Source organism: Lipophrys pholis (assembly GCF_963383615.2).
Source record: "Lipophrys pholis genome assembly, chromosome: 11".
Taxonomy (NCBI): Eukaryota; Metazoa; Chordata; class Actinopteri; order Blenniiformes; family Blenniidae; genus Lipophrys; species Lipophrys pholis.
This window is the reverse complement of record NC_137631.1, coordinates 8,748,921-8,768,531: the sequence shown is the minus strand read 5'-3', so window position 1 is coordinate 8,768,531 and position 19,611 is coordinate 8,748,921. Positions and strand designations below refer to the sequence as shown.

The following is a 19,611-nucleotide window of genomic DNA, read 5'->3' as shown; positions in this document are numbered from 1 at the left end:
TGTTGTGTGCTCATGTCCTGTTTGTAATTTAAGATTTGGAGTTGAATTTAGTTCAGCTCAGTTCAGACAATTTTATTTCTGGCCTCTAGTACAACCAGCCACCAGGATGCATCTTACTGGTTTCACTTTAGAAGAAACCATCTTATATTTTTTTATACAGTTCACAAATCCATAAATGACTTTGAACCAAATGAAACTACAGAAATATTCATAAATATCTCAAGTTGAAAGAAGTATCCTGCTTGTCAAACATAACAAAAACATTGAAATGGGAATTATAAAATCCAGAGGTAAATATGCTGTTCAATAAACCCTCTTATATAGTTTTAACATTAACTTCAGACTATAAAAGACACATTGTAACTCTCAGTGATTGTATCTCTCTGTACCTGGGATCAGCTGACTTCAGAATAAAGCAGACACTCCTGGTTACTGACCCCTGATCTGATTACAGTCTAAATGTGACCCGTCTCGATATTACAGCTTCAGGCCACCTGGGTTTAGGCCACCCAGGTTGTGTGACATTCTCAGTGACTGTATATATTGACCTCCATTGTAAAAGTGGCTGAACCTGCCAGCTGCTCTGAATTTCTGATGTGGTTGTGGCAGCATTACTCACGATGCTCGCGCTCTCATTCCACCTGTAAAATTGCTTTATCTGCTAGATTGCATATTAAAAACAGAAAAGGAAGGAGTCACAAAAAGTTCAGAGCGAATTTCACTGCCTCGGGCCTTGTTATGGGTGTTGCCGGCTGGCAGTGATATCTGTATTATCCCAATGTGTCATTTCCTTTGACTGCAACGTTGATGACACATGTTCCTAATGTGACTAAAGATTTATGGGATCACTGGGAAAAAGTCCCTTAAAGTACAGCTCAAACAGGAGACACAAAAGGTCTTTTGTTACTGGATGTTTCACCTCATGTAAGATGTATAAGTTGAAAATCTATCGGCAACAATGATTTGTGAACAATGCAAACTCAAGTGCATAAGGAACTCTCCAGGTGCTATTAATGGAGTCATCATAGATTACACGAGTGGCATGACCATTCAGCTAGGCCAGAAGATTATAATCACAGCCATTTGAACGGAAATGGAAAGAAGGCGTAAGAAAAGAAGTCAAACAACTCATCCATTAATTTTATGTATGCCAATGCCAGCTCACGATGGAGGATCATGTTAAATGGTGACTTGTACATGACCTTCAGGCTACAAAGTAAGGGTCACATGGATGGTGGAAAACAGAGTAACCAGGCATAACCAACGCATGTACAAGGAGAACATGCAAACTCCACACCAAAACGCCAACAGGCTCATACCAGGAAAGTTCTTGTTATAAGGTAACAGTGCTCAACGCTACAACAATCTAGTGCTCTCAAAATTTAGTCGGTTTGCTGCAAGAGTTGATAAACTGAACTACAAGTTCACATGATTACTGATGATGGAGACAAACAACTTGTTCAACTCCAATATTATTGTGACTGATGTGGTTTGAAGCACCCTGTTGCTACCTCGGGGCAATGTTTCCCAGCAAAACATCCGATCTGACATGTTTGCAGTTTGTGTGGAGGTCCCAAGGCCTCTGTGTCTGCATTAAATAAAGAGACTTGATCAATAGCTTTTACATTATTACAGTGCATTGCCACCGTGACAGTTACAATAACGGGATCGTCACAATGATGAAAGCTAAATGAAAACAACGAGCATGAAACTGAAAATAGACAGAGGAAAAAAATAAAATAAATCAAAACAACTAAGAACCAGACAACAAAATCCAGACCATTGTGCTATAATGGACTGCTTTTAAGCTTGGCACAGAAATCTGCTGTTTGATTGTTTGTACTTGAAAAATCGATTTCCTCTTTTACTCTTCCTTGTCCTGTACTTTAGATTCAAAGATCTACTTACAACCAAGCAGTCAACCGTTAACAATTAGCCATAAAACTGCTCAAAAGAGCACTAAAACACACAGACTATCTGTGCTACACAATCTTGTATGAGGAAGTCACCCAGAGCGGATACACACCTTTAAGAGGACTCTTGACAATATAAATACCTTTATGGCTGCTACACGTTTCAAAGTCAGGACCTGACTTGTTCAAACAGCATGGAGCAGCTTGAGTGTAGGGAATGAAGAATCCCTAAATCAAAACACAGATCATTTAACCTGAAAGCCTCCAATCCCTTCTAGGTCAACATTACTTCATATAACCTAGGTGGTCACAGTTTACAAACTATGTTGGAAAGAGTAGACTTTCAGTTCTTACCCACTGTACTGGCTCACACAGCTTCCCATCTCGATACCCTGAACGAAAGGTGAACGGCAGGAATCACATCCTCGGAAGAGCAAAGTTAAAGGACTGCGAGCGAGCCTGCTGTTAAGACCAACACACAGCGTGCAGACTGTATTTGTCTTCTGTTTCTTCCTCTTTGAATGTTGTTACCTGTCTAAGGTAATGTGTGTGTTTGTCTGCATTGGAGAACACGCCCACTATTGGCCAATAAAAAACTCCTTGCAGTCGGGAAAAAAAACACCCTGAAAGAATTAACCCCTCATCGGCCAACTAAAACAAATGGCATAGAGAATGGCAGGGTCACTGGTTTACACTGTGTGAATCACTGCTCCGTTCATCCACGCCTTTACAAACAGTGAAACTAACTGGTAGTCATTTCAACATCGGCCTAAAAAACACGAGGCACAAGGATTTTTCTTCCAACACCCAAATAATTGCTGGTACCATTACACAGCTTTTGTTTGTGGGTGAACACAAAGACCCATGTCACTACCTGTTAGTAAGCTGACTACTGATTGACCAGTTCCAATGGAATGCTGTAAACAGCTGTGGGCTAACAGAACTGTGAGTAAAAGACAGGTGTAAAGACAATACTGGGCTGAAGTGAAGGTGAGATGTCCCCGAACTGGAAAGCGAGGTGTTAAAATGTTACTGCCTGACAGCAGAACTCCACAAAGGCTCCTGTGTTTGTATCTGGAGTGTGTCAATATGCTCTAATTAATAGTGTGCAATTACAACAAACACTAAATCAATGGTTAAGTTAAATCACGAGTATAATCAATCTCACCTCTGATAACTGCTAACATCTATTCCTCGCTCACCTCTGGTTTTGTTTCACCATCTCTCCAATCTGCTGCTATAACCCCAGTTCTTAAGAAACCTGGCTCTGACCATAATAACTTCAATGACTCTCGTCCAATTTCTAATTTTGCCATTTTCTTTAAAGATTCTGGAAACAACTGCAGTTTCTCCGATTCAGTCTGGTTTCCGTCCTCAGCACAGCACAGAAACAGCCCTCCTCAAAGTTCACAACAACCTCCCGATTGCCACTGACTCCGGACTATTATCCATCCTCTTCCTCCTCAATCTGAGAGCAGCTTTTGACACCATCTCCCACTCCATCCTCCTCCACAGACTGGCTTTCATTGGATTATCCAACACACCCCTGGACTGATTCAAATCACATCTCTCTTGCCAGATTCAGTTCATTCAGCTGAAATCTTTTACGTCGCAGCCATCGCCCTTCTTCTCTGGTGTTCTCCAGCGGTCTGTCCTAGGGCCCATTCTCTTCATTGTCTATGTTCTCCCAGATTGGCCATATTTTCCGTAAATATAATATACAATTTCATTTCTATACAGAAGACACCTTTCGACCAATGTTGATGTTGATCTATGCAACTCTCAATGTTTCTGAATATTGTTCATTGTGTACAGTGACCTTAGGTGTCTTGAAAGGCACTCATGAATAAAATAGATTGTTATTAATTACAAGACATAATCAGTCTTCAGTTATTCTTGCAATCAAACCAAAAGTGCACGGATGCTTTATCTGCCAGAAGCGTTTAAGTATCATGTGGTTAAGATGGTTCTCCCCTGATGTTCTGTCTTAAATAAAACAAAGGAATCCAACCTCAGCTCTGAACTTGGAACCTCGCCTGAAATTTTCTTTAATTTACTGGAAACGTTGAAAATAATCACTTATTGGGGGAACTTGATCCTGACTGACGGCCTGTATTCTCTGGAGTTAAACTTATGAATACTCACTAACCTTTTAAAAACACCCAATATATATCCTACCCGAGCACCGCGTTAGCCAGACGTTTGATATTTTTGGCACTACTTTTTCACATACTAGAGACAGGAGCTTGACGGAGAACGAAAAGATGTCTGGAGCTGAAGCTCAAGGAGAAGAAAAGAGAAAGTAGGAAAGTGGGAGAAAAGACAGAATTGGGCCGATGTCTTGACAGGATAGAGGAGTGAGATATTTACAAGCTCACTGTGCTTTGGGCTCAAAAGAGAATGCTGCAGAAGGGTGGCATGGAGAGCAGAATTACAGAAAAACAGAGGTGATGATGTGGAGCCCTGCACCTTGACAACAACCTTGAAGGCACCAACAACATGGAGTTGGCGTGACGAGTAAGACAACAAAAGAAATAGATGTCAGCTTATGGAAGTGGTCTAGACCTGAGCTATCAAGCCACGATGACATGGTATGGCACACTTGCCTTTAACAGCAATTTGGTTGTAGCAGATTCGCCTTTGTGAGGGTCAATGTGAAATGAATTAAATAACAATCACTGTAAATGATGGTTGGTACTCACATTCAGAGGTTCCAGCTGAAGTGGCCGGGGTTTTTGATTCAGATTATTTGTGAATACATAATCAAAGAGTTGCACAAGGTATCGCCACAAAGGACGAGGCCTAGGAATGACTATAAGCCCTAGAATAATTTTAACTTCTGGATGACCTGGGGTCTTTAAGGATGAATTGGTGCAGGTTGCAGAAGATAGAGACATTGGGGCATACTTGCACTCCATTTTGTCACCAATACCTCAACGTAACCCAAGCAGAAAAGATGAACTTTGATTCGATTTATTATTTCAAAGAACACCGTATGTCCAAGTGTATTTATCGTCAGCCAACTTCCCTGTGTTGGCTGGCAAAAGCTAAACGTTTTTACTCTGCGAACATGGTTACTGAAGAACGACAGATTGGTTCCAGAAAGAAGTTTTGACCCAAGCAGTGACATCGACGTGATTTCACTATATGACAATTTAAACTTGAGAGCTTAGTTTGCAGAGGGTGTAATGCAGACAAAACGTCTCAGGAAAAAAAAGAACAGGGTGAATGTAGAAGAGGAATAACCCACCGGAACTCCGCTGAAAGGCCCCTCTGGAAAATGTATGTACCAGGCTTACACACCATCGAGCTTAACAATCGAGGTGTGGACTATTAGCCCGATACTGTCTTTTTGAAGCAATGTCTTCAGTTGACTGAAAATTCTAGTGTTGTAATGTTGTGGAGAAACCATATAAATATTGTGCTTGAGATATATTTGTATGTCCCATGATTGAGAGCACTTTAAGTATACTCACTTCTTCATGAGTTGTTCTTTGTCCGTTCATTGCATCATGTTTGACTGATTATCGTCAACACAAAAATAACACTTGGGACAGAAAATGTTTGTTTGTGTATCTGGGGTGAGCACAGCTATCTTTATCTGCACCATCAGTCACGCTGCAGGAGACCTGGCTCATGGCAAACTAAGTGTAACAGCAAGGCAAAGACAAACAATGAACATGTTATCCAAGACGACAGTGCTACACTAGCAAGACTGATTATTGTGAGTCATTTACAGTTTGGACGGCGGCAGGGAATCTGACATCGAAGGCAACGTTTTAAATAGTTTTGATCTGAATTAACTGTGTGATTCTATGCAAACTGAACTTCACCCCTTTAAGAGGAGAACTGCTGAGCCTGCTGTGTCGGTAATAAAATGCCATTAAGGAGGAGGCAGCCTAGAAGTGAGAGTCTGTGCAACTAGACACACCAAATAAACATCAAACACTTATAGAATCTGTGATGAGGGAATCTTTATGACTGGGAAAGAGGCAGCTGGCAAAGGCCATGGATCATTATTCCTAGAAGGGTCCCATGAGGGTGCTGACAGGAATCTATGATGGTAACTATGATAACATGCATTGCATGTAAAATGATGCATCACCTCAGCAGGGGTTCATGTATGAAGAACATGTATGAGTTAATTTCATGTGTATGAACTTACATAATTATCTGGCTTTAAACACAATAAATAAAAAAAAACGAGAGTAAGAAAAGTATTTCACTTGAATCAGTATTATTCTCACCTTGGAGCTGCTCTTAAATTGTTCATGTGCTGAAAACTGTTTTCTTGCGGTGCCAGCTTTAGCGCTGTTTTTTTTCTTCTTCTTTTTTTTTTTTAAATGGGGCTTTAATAACAGCCTTTAAGTGCTTTCTGCCAGAGGGGCCATGATCCCACAGGTCATATATCTACTCTTGCATATCAAGCAAATGCTGTTCACCAAATTTTAATAACTACTCAAATCCATAGCCACAGCAACCAGGTCACTTTGGTTATGAGATTAGCAAGAAAATTACTGAGGAGTCCTCTGGGTTAAGTTGAGCAGCTTGATATTTTGTATACGAGCTCAATATCCTAATGAAAACAAAGAAACATTTTTCAACAGTTTATACAAATATTTTGGAATAATCTCCCATCATACTAGTCTAAAAGAAAGCTAAGAAAATATAAAATGATTACCTGAGGTCCTTGCTGTTGAGATCCACTCCAGTGGTGTGTGAAGACGTTTTCCCTGGGCTTGGTGGTCGAGGTTCTTTGCTTTCATCGGATGTCAGTAGTGAAGTTTCTCTGCACTCCTCTACACGTAGTTCTCCCTCCCCATCGCCAGAGCCACCGGCACTGTCTGGTTTGTAGGTGAAGATAATGGTTGGTTTCTGGGTGGGGTCCTCTGGTTTAGCCTCAGTGAACCAATGCTGATGTTGCGCTGGCGGCGGTGGGAGCATGTGGATAACTGTCCCATCAAGACCAACCAGCTTGCCCTTCTCTTTTTCTCTCTCTCCCTTCTCTTTCTGTTCATCTTCGTCTTTTCGCCGACGGAAGAAGCTCTTGAAAGAGATCCAGCGTTTGGGCTTTGAGCTTTCATTTGAAAGACGCCTGCTTTCCCCTCCAGGACTTGCTTCGCCGTCACTTGGTCGTATGGGAGAACTGGAGCCAGAGCTCTTGGTCCAGTTCCCAAAATGTCTCTGGAGTATGTTAGAAGCGTGGTAAGGGGAGGATGTAGATCTTGGAGGAGGGAACGGAGGGTTGGCCTCTGACCTGGGGCTGGAGAGAGGGACCGCAGCAGAGGCACTCTGGGATTTGGACAAAACTTTTGAGGGCGTGTCTTTCTTTGGTTTTGAAAGACAGCCATCAGTTGCGGAAAAGAGAGATTTGGGCCGAGTGAGGGTCTCTTTCATGGCATCAGGTGGGAGAGCATACAGCTCCTCAGAACTGAAAGTATTTGTTTGTGCTGATGGAGATTCTGGAGGAGACTGAGGAGGCTGGATAGAGGCCACAATCTGTGAAAGCACGGTGCTAGCCTCCTCTCTATGGCTTATGGGTGTGCCAAGAGACAAAGGTACGCCCATATCATTATCTTTAATGCAAGGAGCATCTCCAGCTGTCTTGTAGGTATTTGTAACAGTACTGGCAGTAGTGTTGGCTTTAAGTAGGTTTGCAGTAATGGCAAGACTGACAGGAGAATTTGGTGACGAAGTGAGAGATAGGGCCCCGACTGTGGAGCTAATAACAGTGCTTGTCACAGTGCTAGAGTCTGTAGTGGTTCTTGGCTGTAAAATTGGTACTTTTGACACTGCATCAAGTGGAAATTTCGTCTCTTCACAAGAGGCTCGCTCTGATGTGCCTCTCCCAGACTGCGTTTTCTCTGTCGACGAGGACTGGACACTCTCAGAAGATCCAATCTCCTCATAAGTGTGGCTGGTGACCCTGCTACCTGCCCCTTTTGGCTGAGGCAGTTCCCCACTCAGTCCCAAAAAACTCTTGTACACAGCTAAATTGTCATAAGCACTTGGGTTGATAACAATTGGTACTTTAACAGCATTTTTGGAGCTGCGAGCATAGGCTGGCTCATCTCGTATTATTATGGGAAAAGGAGGCATGCCTGCATTATTGAAACTGTTAAACTTGATTTCTGATAAGTTGGGGGATTTCACAGGGACAGTTCGGGATGAAGACAACCCAGCGATGGGAGAAGTAGGGGCAGATTTGTGACTGCAGTGTGGAGACATAATGGACGGAGCAGGGTTATTACCAACCCCTAGATCCACTTTAGGTATCTTTTGCCGAGGACTTGTGCTAGAGGTCCAAACTTCTTGATAGCGTATGTTGCCTAATTTCTTTCGGGAAGTGACTGAAGGAGCAGCAGATGTGGGTGATGTTGGCATCACAGAGGAAGATGGGGAAGTAGGAGATGTTGGAGACAACGGCTGGACTACAGGATTGCTACAGAATGATGTAGGACTGGAAGGCATTGATGGGTTTTTGGGTTTAGGACAAGAATCCAGAGTCTGATCATCTTTAGTAGCCATAGACGCTGAGACATCAACTACAGTGTATGGCTTACAGATGAGTGATTTTTCCAAATTTACCACACGGTATGGCTTAGCTTGCTCCTCAGTGGGGCTAAAACTTATAGTGACTGGTTGGCCCGGAAGGGCTTGGGGCATGGGCATACCCTCTCTACCGTCCTGATCTTCCAGTCGAATGGCCAAGACAGCCATGTGTGTTTCAGCGACTTTGGGTGGACTCAGAACTTTGTTAACAGACTCGTTTTTTGGAGAAGTGCAGGGAGCAGGTGCTTTATTCATTGGAGAATGTAATCCATTTCGAAGAGCACAAACAGAACTGCTCCCATTGCTGGAAGTTGTGTGTGAATTGTCTGGTAGTGACGACAATGATTCTGGCGATGTTGTAGATTCTGAAGTTGACAAAAACCCACTGCCTTGCAAGTCCAGAGGTCCATAGGAAAGAGGAACTCCATTGGAATCCACTGAGGGGTACCCATTCAGAATTTCATCATAGCTATCATCATAGTCCACAGCACAGATTCGCTGCAGTGAGCGGTTGCGAAGTGGTACAGTATTCCATTTCTTCCCTGCAGCGAAGGGCACTGGAGACAATGTGGCGGCACGGAAATTTGCAAATCGTGGCTGGCCTCGCATACGAATCTCCATGGCAAGTAGCTCTTCATCACTTTCATCCCAGCTCTCATGTTCATCATCCTCTCTTTCACTGTCCTCGTCCTCATCATCCTCATCATCGTCACTGGAAAAATCTGGGTAGCAAAAGCGACCGCCCTCTGTGCTGATGATTTTGGTACTATCACTAAGTGATACACGTTTTTGAGCAGTGCCACCACCACCACCACCACCACTACCACTACCACTACCACAGATTCCCATGGCCAGACAACTTGAGGCTGGAAGACCTCTCTCTAAAGACCGTCGGTATGAACTACTGATTCGTCCCCAAAACAAGTCTTTGGATCCACAAAGGGGTGTAGGGCTACAGCCAGGGCCCAAACCAGCAATTTCCTTGAGTACATCTGTTAATCCACTGTTGTTATTTCCACTCGATGTCCTTGGGCTAAGTTGCCCATAACCTTCAATCTCCTCACTGCCGTCTTCTCCTTCATTGTTGTTGCTGGGCCCACTGGTTCTCTTACGGTTCAGTCCATTGTGATTCCAAACTGTAAAGGCTGATGTCTTCCCCTGCCCCATTACATATAGTGGCTGCTGCAGGTGTCCATCTGAATCCAATCCTGTTGAAGAGCAGGGCAACATCATAGTGGGCTTAACAGCGATGGTCGGCTTCTTGGCCACCGGTGGACGAAAGTGGCCTGAGCGAGCCGACCCGCTGCTGGCTCTCTGAGTGTTGGTAGGAAGGTTAGGGTTGGCTCTAGCCCCAGTAGAAGGTGGGTTCTGTTGCGCTGTTGGGGGCCTCTGCTCGGGGAAAGGCTTGCCTCCACTCTGAGCCAGACAGTGCAGACTCTTGGGTTTAAAGCAGTTCTTGCACTCGCCTGGTTTCCACACGTGCTCGGTGAAGGTGCTGCAGGCTGACATGGCTGCTGGTCCTGGTGGGGGGGCCTGTTGGCTCAGTGAACTGGAAAGCCCTCCATGAAACGACTGGATTGGACTGTCGTACCAAAATAAACACTTCTTAGACTTCAAACCTGGAGCAAACTGGACCTAAAAGAGACAAGCAGAAAAAAAATACACAAGTTCAGAATAATTTTTTTTTATCAAGTTTAGAGCTTTTCAGAGTATGAAGTTTTTCTCCTTGCATGTGCTGCTAACAGAGCGAGGGAGGCTCAGTGGGTAATTACTGATTTTTCTTCAACAAATAAAAATGACAATTGATCATTAACTGAGTAAAGTAGAATGAGTCGAATCAAGCTTAGAAATGTCACTCACTTTTCTGAAGTGAAATGCTAATAGATGCATCATTGGGCATATTTTACAGGCAATTCATAAATTATATAAAAAGCATTATTTGACCATATGAATTTGAGAATTGAATGTGTACTACATCAAAAACCATCAGCAACTGAATATACCAAAACAAATTAAGTTACACTTTGGAATTGAAACACTAATGTCAATATAAATACAAATGCACAAAGTGATCAGTTGATTCCAGCTGCACACTTACACTAAACACACACAAATAAACTGATGTAAAAAGTTACATTGGGTCACAAAGAGAGTGACACAAAATGATGAAGGAAGGCAGTGCTAGACTGTCTCCATTAGGTGGCAAACTTTCTCTTTGCAGGAGCTAGTCCATCCTACAGTGCAGCACTGTCTCTTCACCCACAAATGGACCCGTAAGACCCGAAAACCACACGGCCACGATGAAAAGGATTAGAGGGGGCTTATTTCTGAATTGCTGTCTGGTGTTGTTGGTGGGTGTTTCAGCACGGCTTAGGAGGAATAAAGGTACTGATATCGTCCCTGAATCAATCCCAGCAGAAAGTTCAAAAATCCTATGAACCATTGCAGTTACATGGAAAATGGAAAATCAAAAGTGCTAGATTCACGTGCACTGGTGCTCCACAAATGGCATAGAGCTAAAAGTCTTTTCAAGATATATAGGTCTGAAAGGAGCTACAGTCCTTCAAATGACATACTTATATTCAACAATCTTCAACATGAAGGCTATACAATGCAACAAAACAGGTCAAGTTTGATGTTTCACTTGTCAAGGATAATTAGAAAGTCAATTGTAAGGTTTATAGACACAACATTCGCTTCTATTTTGCTAAAGTCGGAGTACAAATATGGCTCTAATTTCTGCACTGTAACTTGAACATTCAAAGTTGACACAAAAACAACTCCAACTTTCAACGGCTTCTCATTAAGAAGGTGCTGAGAAAAACAACAACCTGGGTTAAAAATTCACACTATTCTGAAATAACAAAGGCTGACATTTGAAAAGCAGCATGGTCTCGGGTTATCGGCACCAGCATACATTAGACATCCTGTTTTCTCAGCCGAGCAGCTCATACACTTTTTTTATGATTACGCTACCAGCCTGTGCCAGCCTACATAACCCAGTGTGCTAAAACAGAGAAATGATGAGATGAGACATCTTCATGGAAGAGTTGTTAAATTAGTTTGATCGTCACATTAATACAATTCATCAGTCTAACCAAGGAGGAAACACAAATGAAAAAGCATAATCATTGAAATGTGACTTATTCCGATCCGACCAGTCCACTGTCAGGCAACCACTTAGGATAAACTCTTCGAAACCACATTAATGTCAACTCTGCGGCGTGGTGTGTAGCTCAAAACAAACAGTAACCATGCAGCTGTTCCCTGAGCTTTCGTTTAATATCCCTGTGTAATTTGTATGTCACATAGCCTGGTACTGTTGTTTCAGCTGGGGGTTCTGGACAGGCCAGTCAACACAAGAAGAAAGGAAAAAAAAAAAAAAAAGGAGAAAACACCTGATAGATCAAGATAAAAATGACATCCCAGCTGGACGTCGCTTTAACTGGGGATGTTCTTTCAGCAGCTATTGTTCCATGCAGGCCGATCTCCAAAGGCTAGAGTTGAACGGGGCCTGCATTGCTCCAGTGGAGTGATTACAGTAAAACCTCTGATGGAAGGACGCCCTAAAATCCAAGGCCAAGTGTCCCCTGAAGACAGGTGTCCGCTCTTCAGAGAGACAGGTCACAAAGACAAATTGTAGGACCAGTTGATATTTAACGAACCAAACACCAAATATGTTATGGTTATTTAAAAGCAAATAACTGAACCAATACAAAGAAGTATGCAATATATATACATATACACATGTATATAAGATGTATACAGAATAATTATTAAATAAAATCTAATTTACTTCAGGGACCACATACAGTCCAGTTTCATCTTGAGTGGACCAGACCGGTAAAATATTGCAATAATAACCTTTAAATTTGCACTTCAAAGTTTTTCTTTGTTGTTGTCACAGTGTATGTAATGAAATTGTCTATTTATGCAAGATCAAACAGTTAGTACTGAAAATGATTCCAATCTCAACATAAAGTCAATTTAATGAAATATTCTGCTGCAAAATACAGTGAAATGTCAAATAGAAACTTGTATAAATCCTGTATAACCACCTTGCTTGGTGGGTTTGAAATTTGGCAGGAAAATTAGTCCGTTGTCCGAGTTCGGCAGGTTGTCCACTGTGGCAGTAGAGCATGCCACCGTCCGGTTCACCCACAGAGGCGCGGAGTCAGGACTGCAGTTCTCCATGATTCTTTTATTAAATGAAATCCCAAACAAACGTAAACCTCACCCAGCACTGTCTGCACATAGGCTTGTCAGTCTGTGTCTCCCGCCTGTCGCCCCGTGTCTGGGTGGCTCCTCCTTTATGGGCGGAGAAGTGAGGCAGCACACCTGATTCGCTTAATCACCTCTCTGCCACATCCACTCATTAAGGTGCGTTAACAGGTAAATATGTGTTGGTGCACAGTGACGTGTCCGCCCACTACAGGGTGTCCGCTCTTACCGGGTCCGCTCCTCAGAGGTTCTACTGTATATGCTAGTTTTTGCTTCTGGCACAGCCCACATGTAACTCGCTTTAATTTTCAAGCTCAAAGTATTATCAAACCAATACTGACTTTGCAAGAGGACATCACTCAAACTTTCCACTGCAATGCTTTAAAACTTTAGCCTAGCCCTTCTGCAGGGACTGCTGCCCGACAGCTGTGTCATACTTCTCCACTTTTTGTTATTAAATGAGGACTCTGCAATGGTAAGGCTCTGTTATCTATCATATTATATTAAAAAAGATAGGTAATAAAATAATCTGACAGCGTACCTCTGCCAACCAAAATGACTCACAATTATCCAAACCAATTGTCCGATCCCACCAATCCAGGGAGAAGCTTCAAAATTTTGAATTCAATTTGCTAATGCTAAATGCTTAACTGTGGATGAAAAGTATATATCATGATCTGAATTTTTTTACGTTTATCCAGGACAGACTTCAATTTTGTTTGAACTGCATCGTCCCTCATTCATGGCGCCAAATGGGAAAATATTCAGACAAGGAAACAAATTATCCATTGTACCAATCAGAGGAAGAGACAGAAAAGAACAGGCCTTGTCCTGAAGAAAAGTAAACCTGCAATTGATTGCAGACCTGCATCTGCTCTCCACTGTGCTTTTTGGATGATAATCAGATATCTGCTTTTCTTCCAAGAAGATCAATCAATACTTTGAAGCCATTCCCCTCCGTCAGACAAACCTGATTAAGTGTTCTCTGCTGGAGCAATTTTCTATCCATTGGCTGGGGATTCTTACTTCATTCAGCTCTGTTTGACATGTAAGGGATGCAAAAAGGATTATTATACAGGAGTCGGCCTGAATACACAATCGAACTTGGTTGGGCAAAAACCCACACAGACACAAGGCGTGGTACCTCCAACCGAGCAAAAGGTAAACTCTTTGCTTTTGCATGATTTCAAACCGAACACCTTCCTAACTTATGACAATTGGTAAATACATTAAGGATGGTGGTACTCGAGGTTGAACCAAACTGGCATTTCACCAATCCAGGTCAGGGCTTTGGCTTCTTTGTTGGGCGGGTGATTCAGTCCTCGCGGTCATGGGTGTCAGGAAGGATGTTTTCATGACAACACCCACACAGAGCCAGACAGAATAATGTAGGAAATGAACTGCGATGACCTCGCAGTGATGGGCTGACGACTGTTTGTCTGGCTACAGCCCATGTAAGGCCTGCATCCTCACAGGAAACAGTGGCTATCAGTCAAACTGCATCATCCTAAAAACCCTAAACATGGCAGCACAGCGGAGGCGGGTAGGTCCTTTTATGCACTCATTCTATTGCCGTACCTATTAACCTATTGTTGTTCAAAATATCATATTCCATTGTTTAATTTTCTCTTCATTATATTTACATTTGGTTTTAAAATGTGTTGGATGAAAAACATGTTTTTCATTATACTTTGTAAGAACTTAAGGCAAATATATTATGCAGGGTCACCTGTCCCATACAGTTCTTTGAAAATCTCAACTGAGTCAAAAAGTCAAACTATTAGATGAATCACTACACCCCTGAGCATCGTTGAATATCATTACATGATACTCAGTACATAACAGTGCATAACTCTACAGAAACAAAAACACAAAAAATGTTTTCATTTGAAAAGCACGACAACATAATTTCTTGAAAAACAACAAAACCAATTCCAAGATCTAATGTAGGAACACTTATACTACTGCTTCTATGACAGAAGCATGTTTTATTTAATTTTTTCGATTTGCGATAACGGTTCAGAATTGAGGAGATCTGAGATCTTTTACGAAGCCTGGCAGTTGTGTATTTTTAGATGAGGGCCATGTCATTAAAATATGATAAGTCCAGCCTGCACACAGGAAGATGAGGAGGATCTCTCTGGCACAAGCAATTCTTCTTGCTTATGTAATAATCTTTGTTTCACCACGAAATGATTCTATCTGGTTGTGTTTCTTCTTCTTCTGCTCTATAAGTGCTCTCCTACTCGTGGCCATCAGCCAGATAAAAGACTGCTATTTCTGTGCGACTTTTGTGATGTAACGGATATTATGCAACCCTATTGAAATGTGATGAATTACAATACATCAGAATGGTTTCAATAAAAAAAACTAAAAAAAGTTGTAATGATGTGTGGCTGTTGTAATATCGACAGTGTAACTCTCAGCATCTTTGATTTGGATTAGAAAGATATGAGTCTGCTGTTGCCACCGATTATTGAAAAGCAGTGCATGCATACATTCTTTCGACTTTACTTTTGATTTCCATCTGCTCATTTTCTCCATCCGAATACACTGCCAAAAAAAAAAAAAAAAAACAACCAAAAACAAAGAATAAGCGCCTCTCATTCCAGACACAAACCCTCCTCATACGCAACACAATGGAAACTATTCAGGTTGCAATCTGTCTGCATTCTTATTGCTGCCTGCTTAGTTATTCGCCTGTCTTGTTTTTGTTTATCACTAACTTCCCTTCCATGCATATTTGATGAGGCTGAGGCATTAGTGTCGCCTGTCATGTATGAAGACTGATGTCTGTGTGAGGAAAAGTAAAACTTCCTGTAAAATGACTGATCTCCGTCACCGAGACATTTGCACGTCTGAATAAGAGATTTGTCTGTGTTCTGAAAGATGGCGAGCACGTGATCAACATCTATATCCTCTGTAACGTTGCCCTCAGTGTGAGAGCAGGAGCTTCGAAAGAGAAAGAAGCTTATTCAATCACTGATGTGCCACACGCCGCATGTGCTTCAGTTGCTGTGAAACCAATTTAATCCTGCGAGGCGTGTTTGGCTGCGAGAGTGAATCACGTGTTGTTTTCTCCGCCATGTCAAACTTTAATAAATCGAAATCTTACTCGGCTAATGAAATTAGGAGAGGCTGGAAATCTAATCAAGGTGCTTTTGGCTTTAACGCTACCTAAGACTCAGAGGAACTGATAACCAAGTAGACTTCATTTTACTGTTTGATCAAGACGTGGACGATGAGGATGTTCGGAATGTTAATTCCTCTCAACTGTTACAACGAGGAATTACAACTCAAACGGTTAAATCATTTCGTTTTTCAAGAGAAATTAGGGTGGACAATTCCTCAGGGTCAACACGTCACTTCAGCACGACCAAGTTCAGCAGTAATTACCACTTTTGCCAGAGGTGTCAACCATAAGGCCCGTGGGCCAAAACCGGCCTGCACGAGGCTCCAATCCGGCCAAACCACCAAGCACCAATTTCTAATGAAACATTGAATAAAAAAAAAAAGTTTCTTCAGAGTAGCGGACCTGAGACCTGATTGCAACACCTTCACATTACACCAACAGGTAGCAGTGGCAGTAGTTATAATGTGATTTAGAATAAAGGCTCATTTATGGACATTAGACATGCATACATACAAGTATACACACGAAGCTTTCAGTCCGTAGTCCGTATTCTGTTCATTCATATTTTTGTCATTGAAATGAAGCATCTCGTTTTCAAAAGGGTCTGAGAGCTTAACTGAGTTTACTCCCAATTAATTCCCAATTTTGGCAAATCCACTGAACCTTGCGTCTACATATTCTTTTATTATTCAGTTTGTGGTCCCTGCATAGCGGGAGCTTGTAGACCCGAGAGGGTCCAGACCAACTTTTGTGAATCATGAGCATTCTAATATAAATATAAATATAAATATATATATGTCTTTGTCATTTAATTCAAACTTTATTGAAATACTAGTCTGATGAAGTTTCCCGCCTATCACAGTTGATGCATAAATGCATGAAATAACTGAAGAACATGACTGTTAAAGATAAAATGTCAACTCACAGAAGCCTCCTCATTCCCCAAACTCTTCTCTCGCATGCAGAATTGCACTGAGCTCCTCTCACTCATCATTTTCTCTGCCTTCTCCGATCTCTCTCCTTCAAAGTTTTGCTTTGTTTTCTTGTCTTTTTCCCTCTGGTCCAACATTTTCTTCGCTCTCTTCTCTCACCCTACCCACTCCCTCTTCATTCAGCTTGTTTTTTGCTGCCCCCCCCCCCCCCCCCCTCCCCCTCTTTTGTTCTTTTTTTACTTCTGCCTCCTCAGAGATATGCAAATCTTTCTCCCCCTGTCCCTCTTCACTTCAAGCTGCACTGGCAACCACCAACCAGCCCATAGCCAGGGGGTGATTACACACTTTCAATCAATACCACTATACAGTTTTATACACTTGTCAGACAACAGATGTAAACACAGGCTTCAGGTTCTGGTAACCAAATCCACTTCCTGATGTGTACATGTCAACAAATGAATTGTGTTACATCATTAGGCGATACATAATAAGAATAAGCTTTGCAGTTATATTCGGTTGCATGACATGGTTTGATCCCCAGCTCTTTCTATCCACATGTCAAAAAGGGTTAAAGTGAGACTGTAAACTAAAGGCAGTTTCTGGTGGGAAGGCCACGGTCTTTTTCTGAAGCAGCAATCGATGCTTTAGTCTGTGTGAAATCTGTGTGAATGGGAGGTAAACTGCTGTGAATACACTGTACAAACACATATTGATCTCAGGAAGCGGCTTCCACTTCTGCCTGAATTTAAACTGGATGTGTAACCAAGGATGAAATGATGACTGTCCAACAACACACCCGCCTTACAGCATTCTCCCACAGCCAGAGTTCAAGCACTTTATGCCACTTGGAGTTTCTCCACTTGTGTGAGAAGGCGGTTACTCAAAAGTTCTATGAGGACTTGCGATGCATTCACAAGTAACTTGGAATTTCCTCAGTGGTAAAACACACTTGTATGCTGTCTGATGGTGTGTTCCATTTGAATTAGAGCACGGGAAACTCACGTCACTTCCTGGGGATAACTGGGCTGTGTTCCAGTCGATGACTACATTACCAGTCAGAAAACAGCATTGGATGTATCCCGTAAAGCAAAACGTAAAAATTACACCATTTTATTCACAAGACCATCGTACAAGTTCATAAACACAGGAACACTACGGCAGACCATTTGACTATGTTTTGCCGGGTTTTTCCACTGTGTTATATATTACTTATATCTCAAAAAGTCACTTGTGATTTTTAAAATGCCAAAATAACAAATATGATTTTGAAAGTACCTAAATGAGGTGGCTCTTTTATTACTGTTTTTCTGCAATATATATATATAAAAAAAAGCTTAGAATCCCAAACTCTGAGGCAACTGGAACTTTCTCCAATTCCCAGCTGATTGCAGGCATCATCACTGCAAAAACCAACATGGTCACTGACACACAGAGTTGAAAGAGTTTTCTAACAAGTCTCCCAGGGTGAGGAACATGGCCATCTGTGAGTAACTCCAAAGTAGAACATCTACATCGCCCACTGAGAGGACATAGCGCGGGGGGGGGGGGGGGGTCAAACTCATTTTCACCGAGGGCCACATCAGCATCATGGCTGCCCTCAAAGGGCCAAATGTTACTGTAAGACAGTTTAAATGTAACTATATGTAAACAAATATAATGTAAAATAAATGTAACTACTTCTCAATTTTAAATAACTCTTTATTACTTATTCATATTACAAATATTACATATGCATTTGCATTGATATAAAAAATATATTTGCTAGATAGTTGATCTGTTCAGTCTAACTTTGGCAGACTTAGGTCCAAGCTTGGTGTCAAAATATGGACTTATATTTTACTCTTTGACAACCGACACGCCTCATAACACAAAAGACAAACCGTTTTTTCTCCTTGAAGCACAAAGATGTATTTGCCTGAAGGCCTGAAGGAGAGACTCCATCTTTGATTTGGCCCAGCGACAACACAGGGTCACCTTAAAGTGCTGCATTTGTCAGCTCATATTTGCTCACTTCCCCATATCCCAATGTTAGGGCAGTATTTCATTCTTAAAACCATTACTGAAATAATGAAATAATTTTGGTCATAGTTATGAAGATATGTGATATTTTCTTTTTCAAATTTTGAAATCTTTCACTCCGCAGCTTCACTAGTAACATAAAATGAGGGGAAAACAACGAGAAAGATCAATAATTGGAAATTGCCTGCAATAATTTAGCTGAGTCTAATGAGTTGTTTTTCAATTAAGATGTAACGTTCTCCCTGTCTTAGAAATCCAAAGTGTCAGGAAAGGTGACATATTCAATTGGCTTTTAATCAGGTCGACGGATGATCACTCAAAGACATTCAATTAAAGGATTGATGATTGTATCGCACAATCCAATAATAGCTTTTACTTTACGTTTAATTACTTCATATTTAAACACCTTTGAGGGATTATTTTTTTCTTGCTAAAAAGGTTTAATGTCCCCATCAATGTCAACTCTGATTTGCAGGACGACCACAGAATTGTAAGTAACAGCTCTACAGAGAAAGCTGAGGGTCATCCTGAGCATTTGCTACAAAATAAGACGTCCACTGAGCCCATCCTCCATGAATGACTCACAGAAATGTCCAAACTTCAATGAAGCACCCTGCCAATGATAAAAATAAATAAATAAATAAGGCGAACAAAGGAAAACTCATAATCTGACAAAGCTTCACCTGCTGGAACACCAAGGTGGTCCAAATAGACGGGGAATGTTTCTGAGGAGCGGGTGAGGTTTCTCAAGCAATGACTGGAACTCACTAACGGAGTTAGCCATCCATACGAGACACAGCACTGGCCCCGCGGTCCAAGACCATCTGCTCATCATTTGATA

The 19,611-nt window shown here is 41.8% G+C and overlaps 1 protein-coding gene across 1 annotated transcript in view; it reads right to left on the bottom strand.

The window, feature by feature from the left end:
- The window catches only part of peak1 (pseudopodium-enriched atypical kinase 1), a 112,132-nt gene that overhangs the window by 18,040 nt on the left and 74,481 nt on the right, over positions 1-19,611 (bottom strand). Inside the window, exon 4 of the mRNA XM_080474737.1 lies at positions 6,595-10,100. Within this exon, the coding sequence (XP_080330863.1) occupies positions 6,595-9,974 (3,380 nt within the window). The 5' untranslated portion in view covers positions 9,975-10,100. The remainder of the gene's footprint in view (positions 1-6,594; positions 10,101-19,611) is intronic.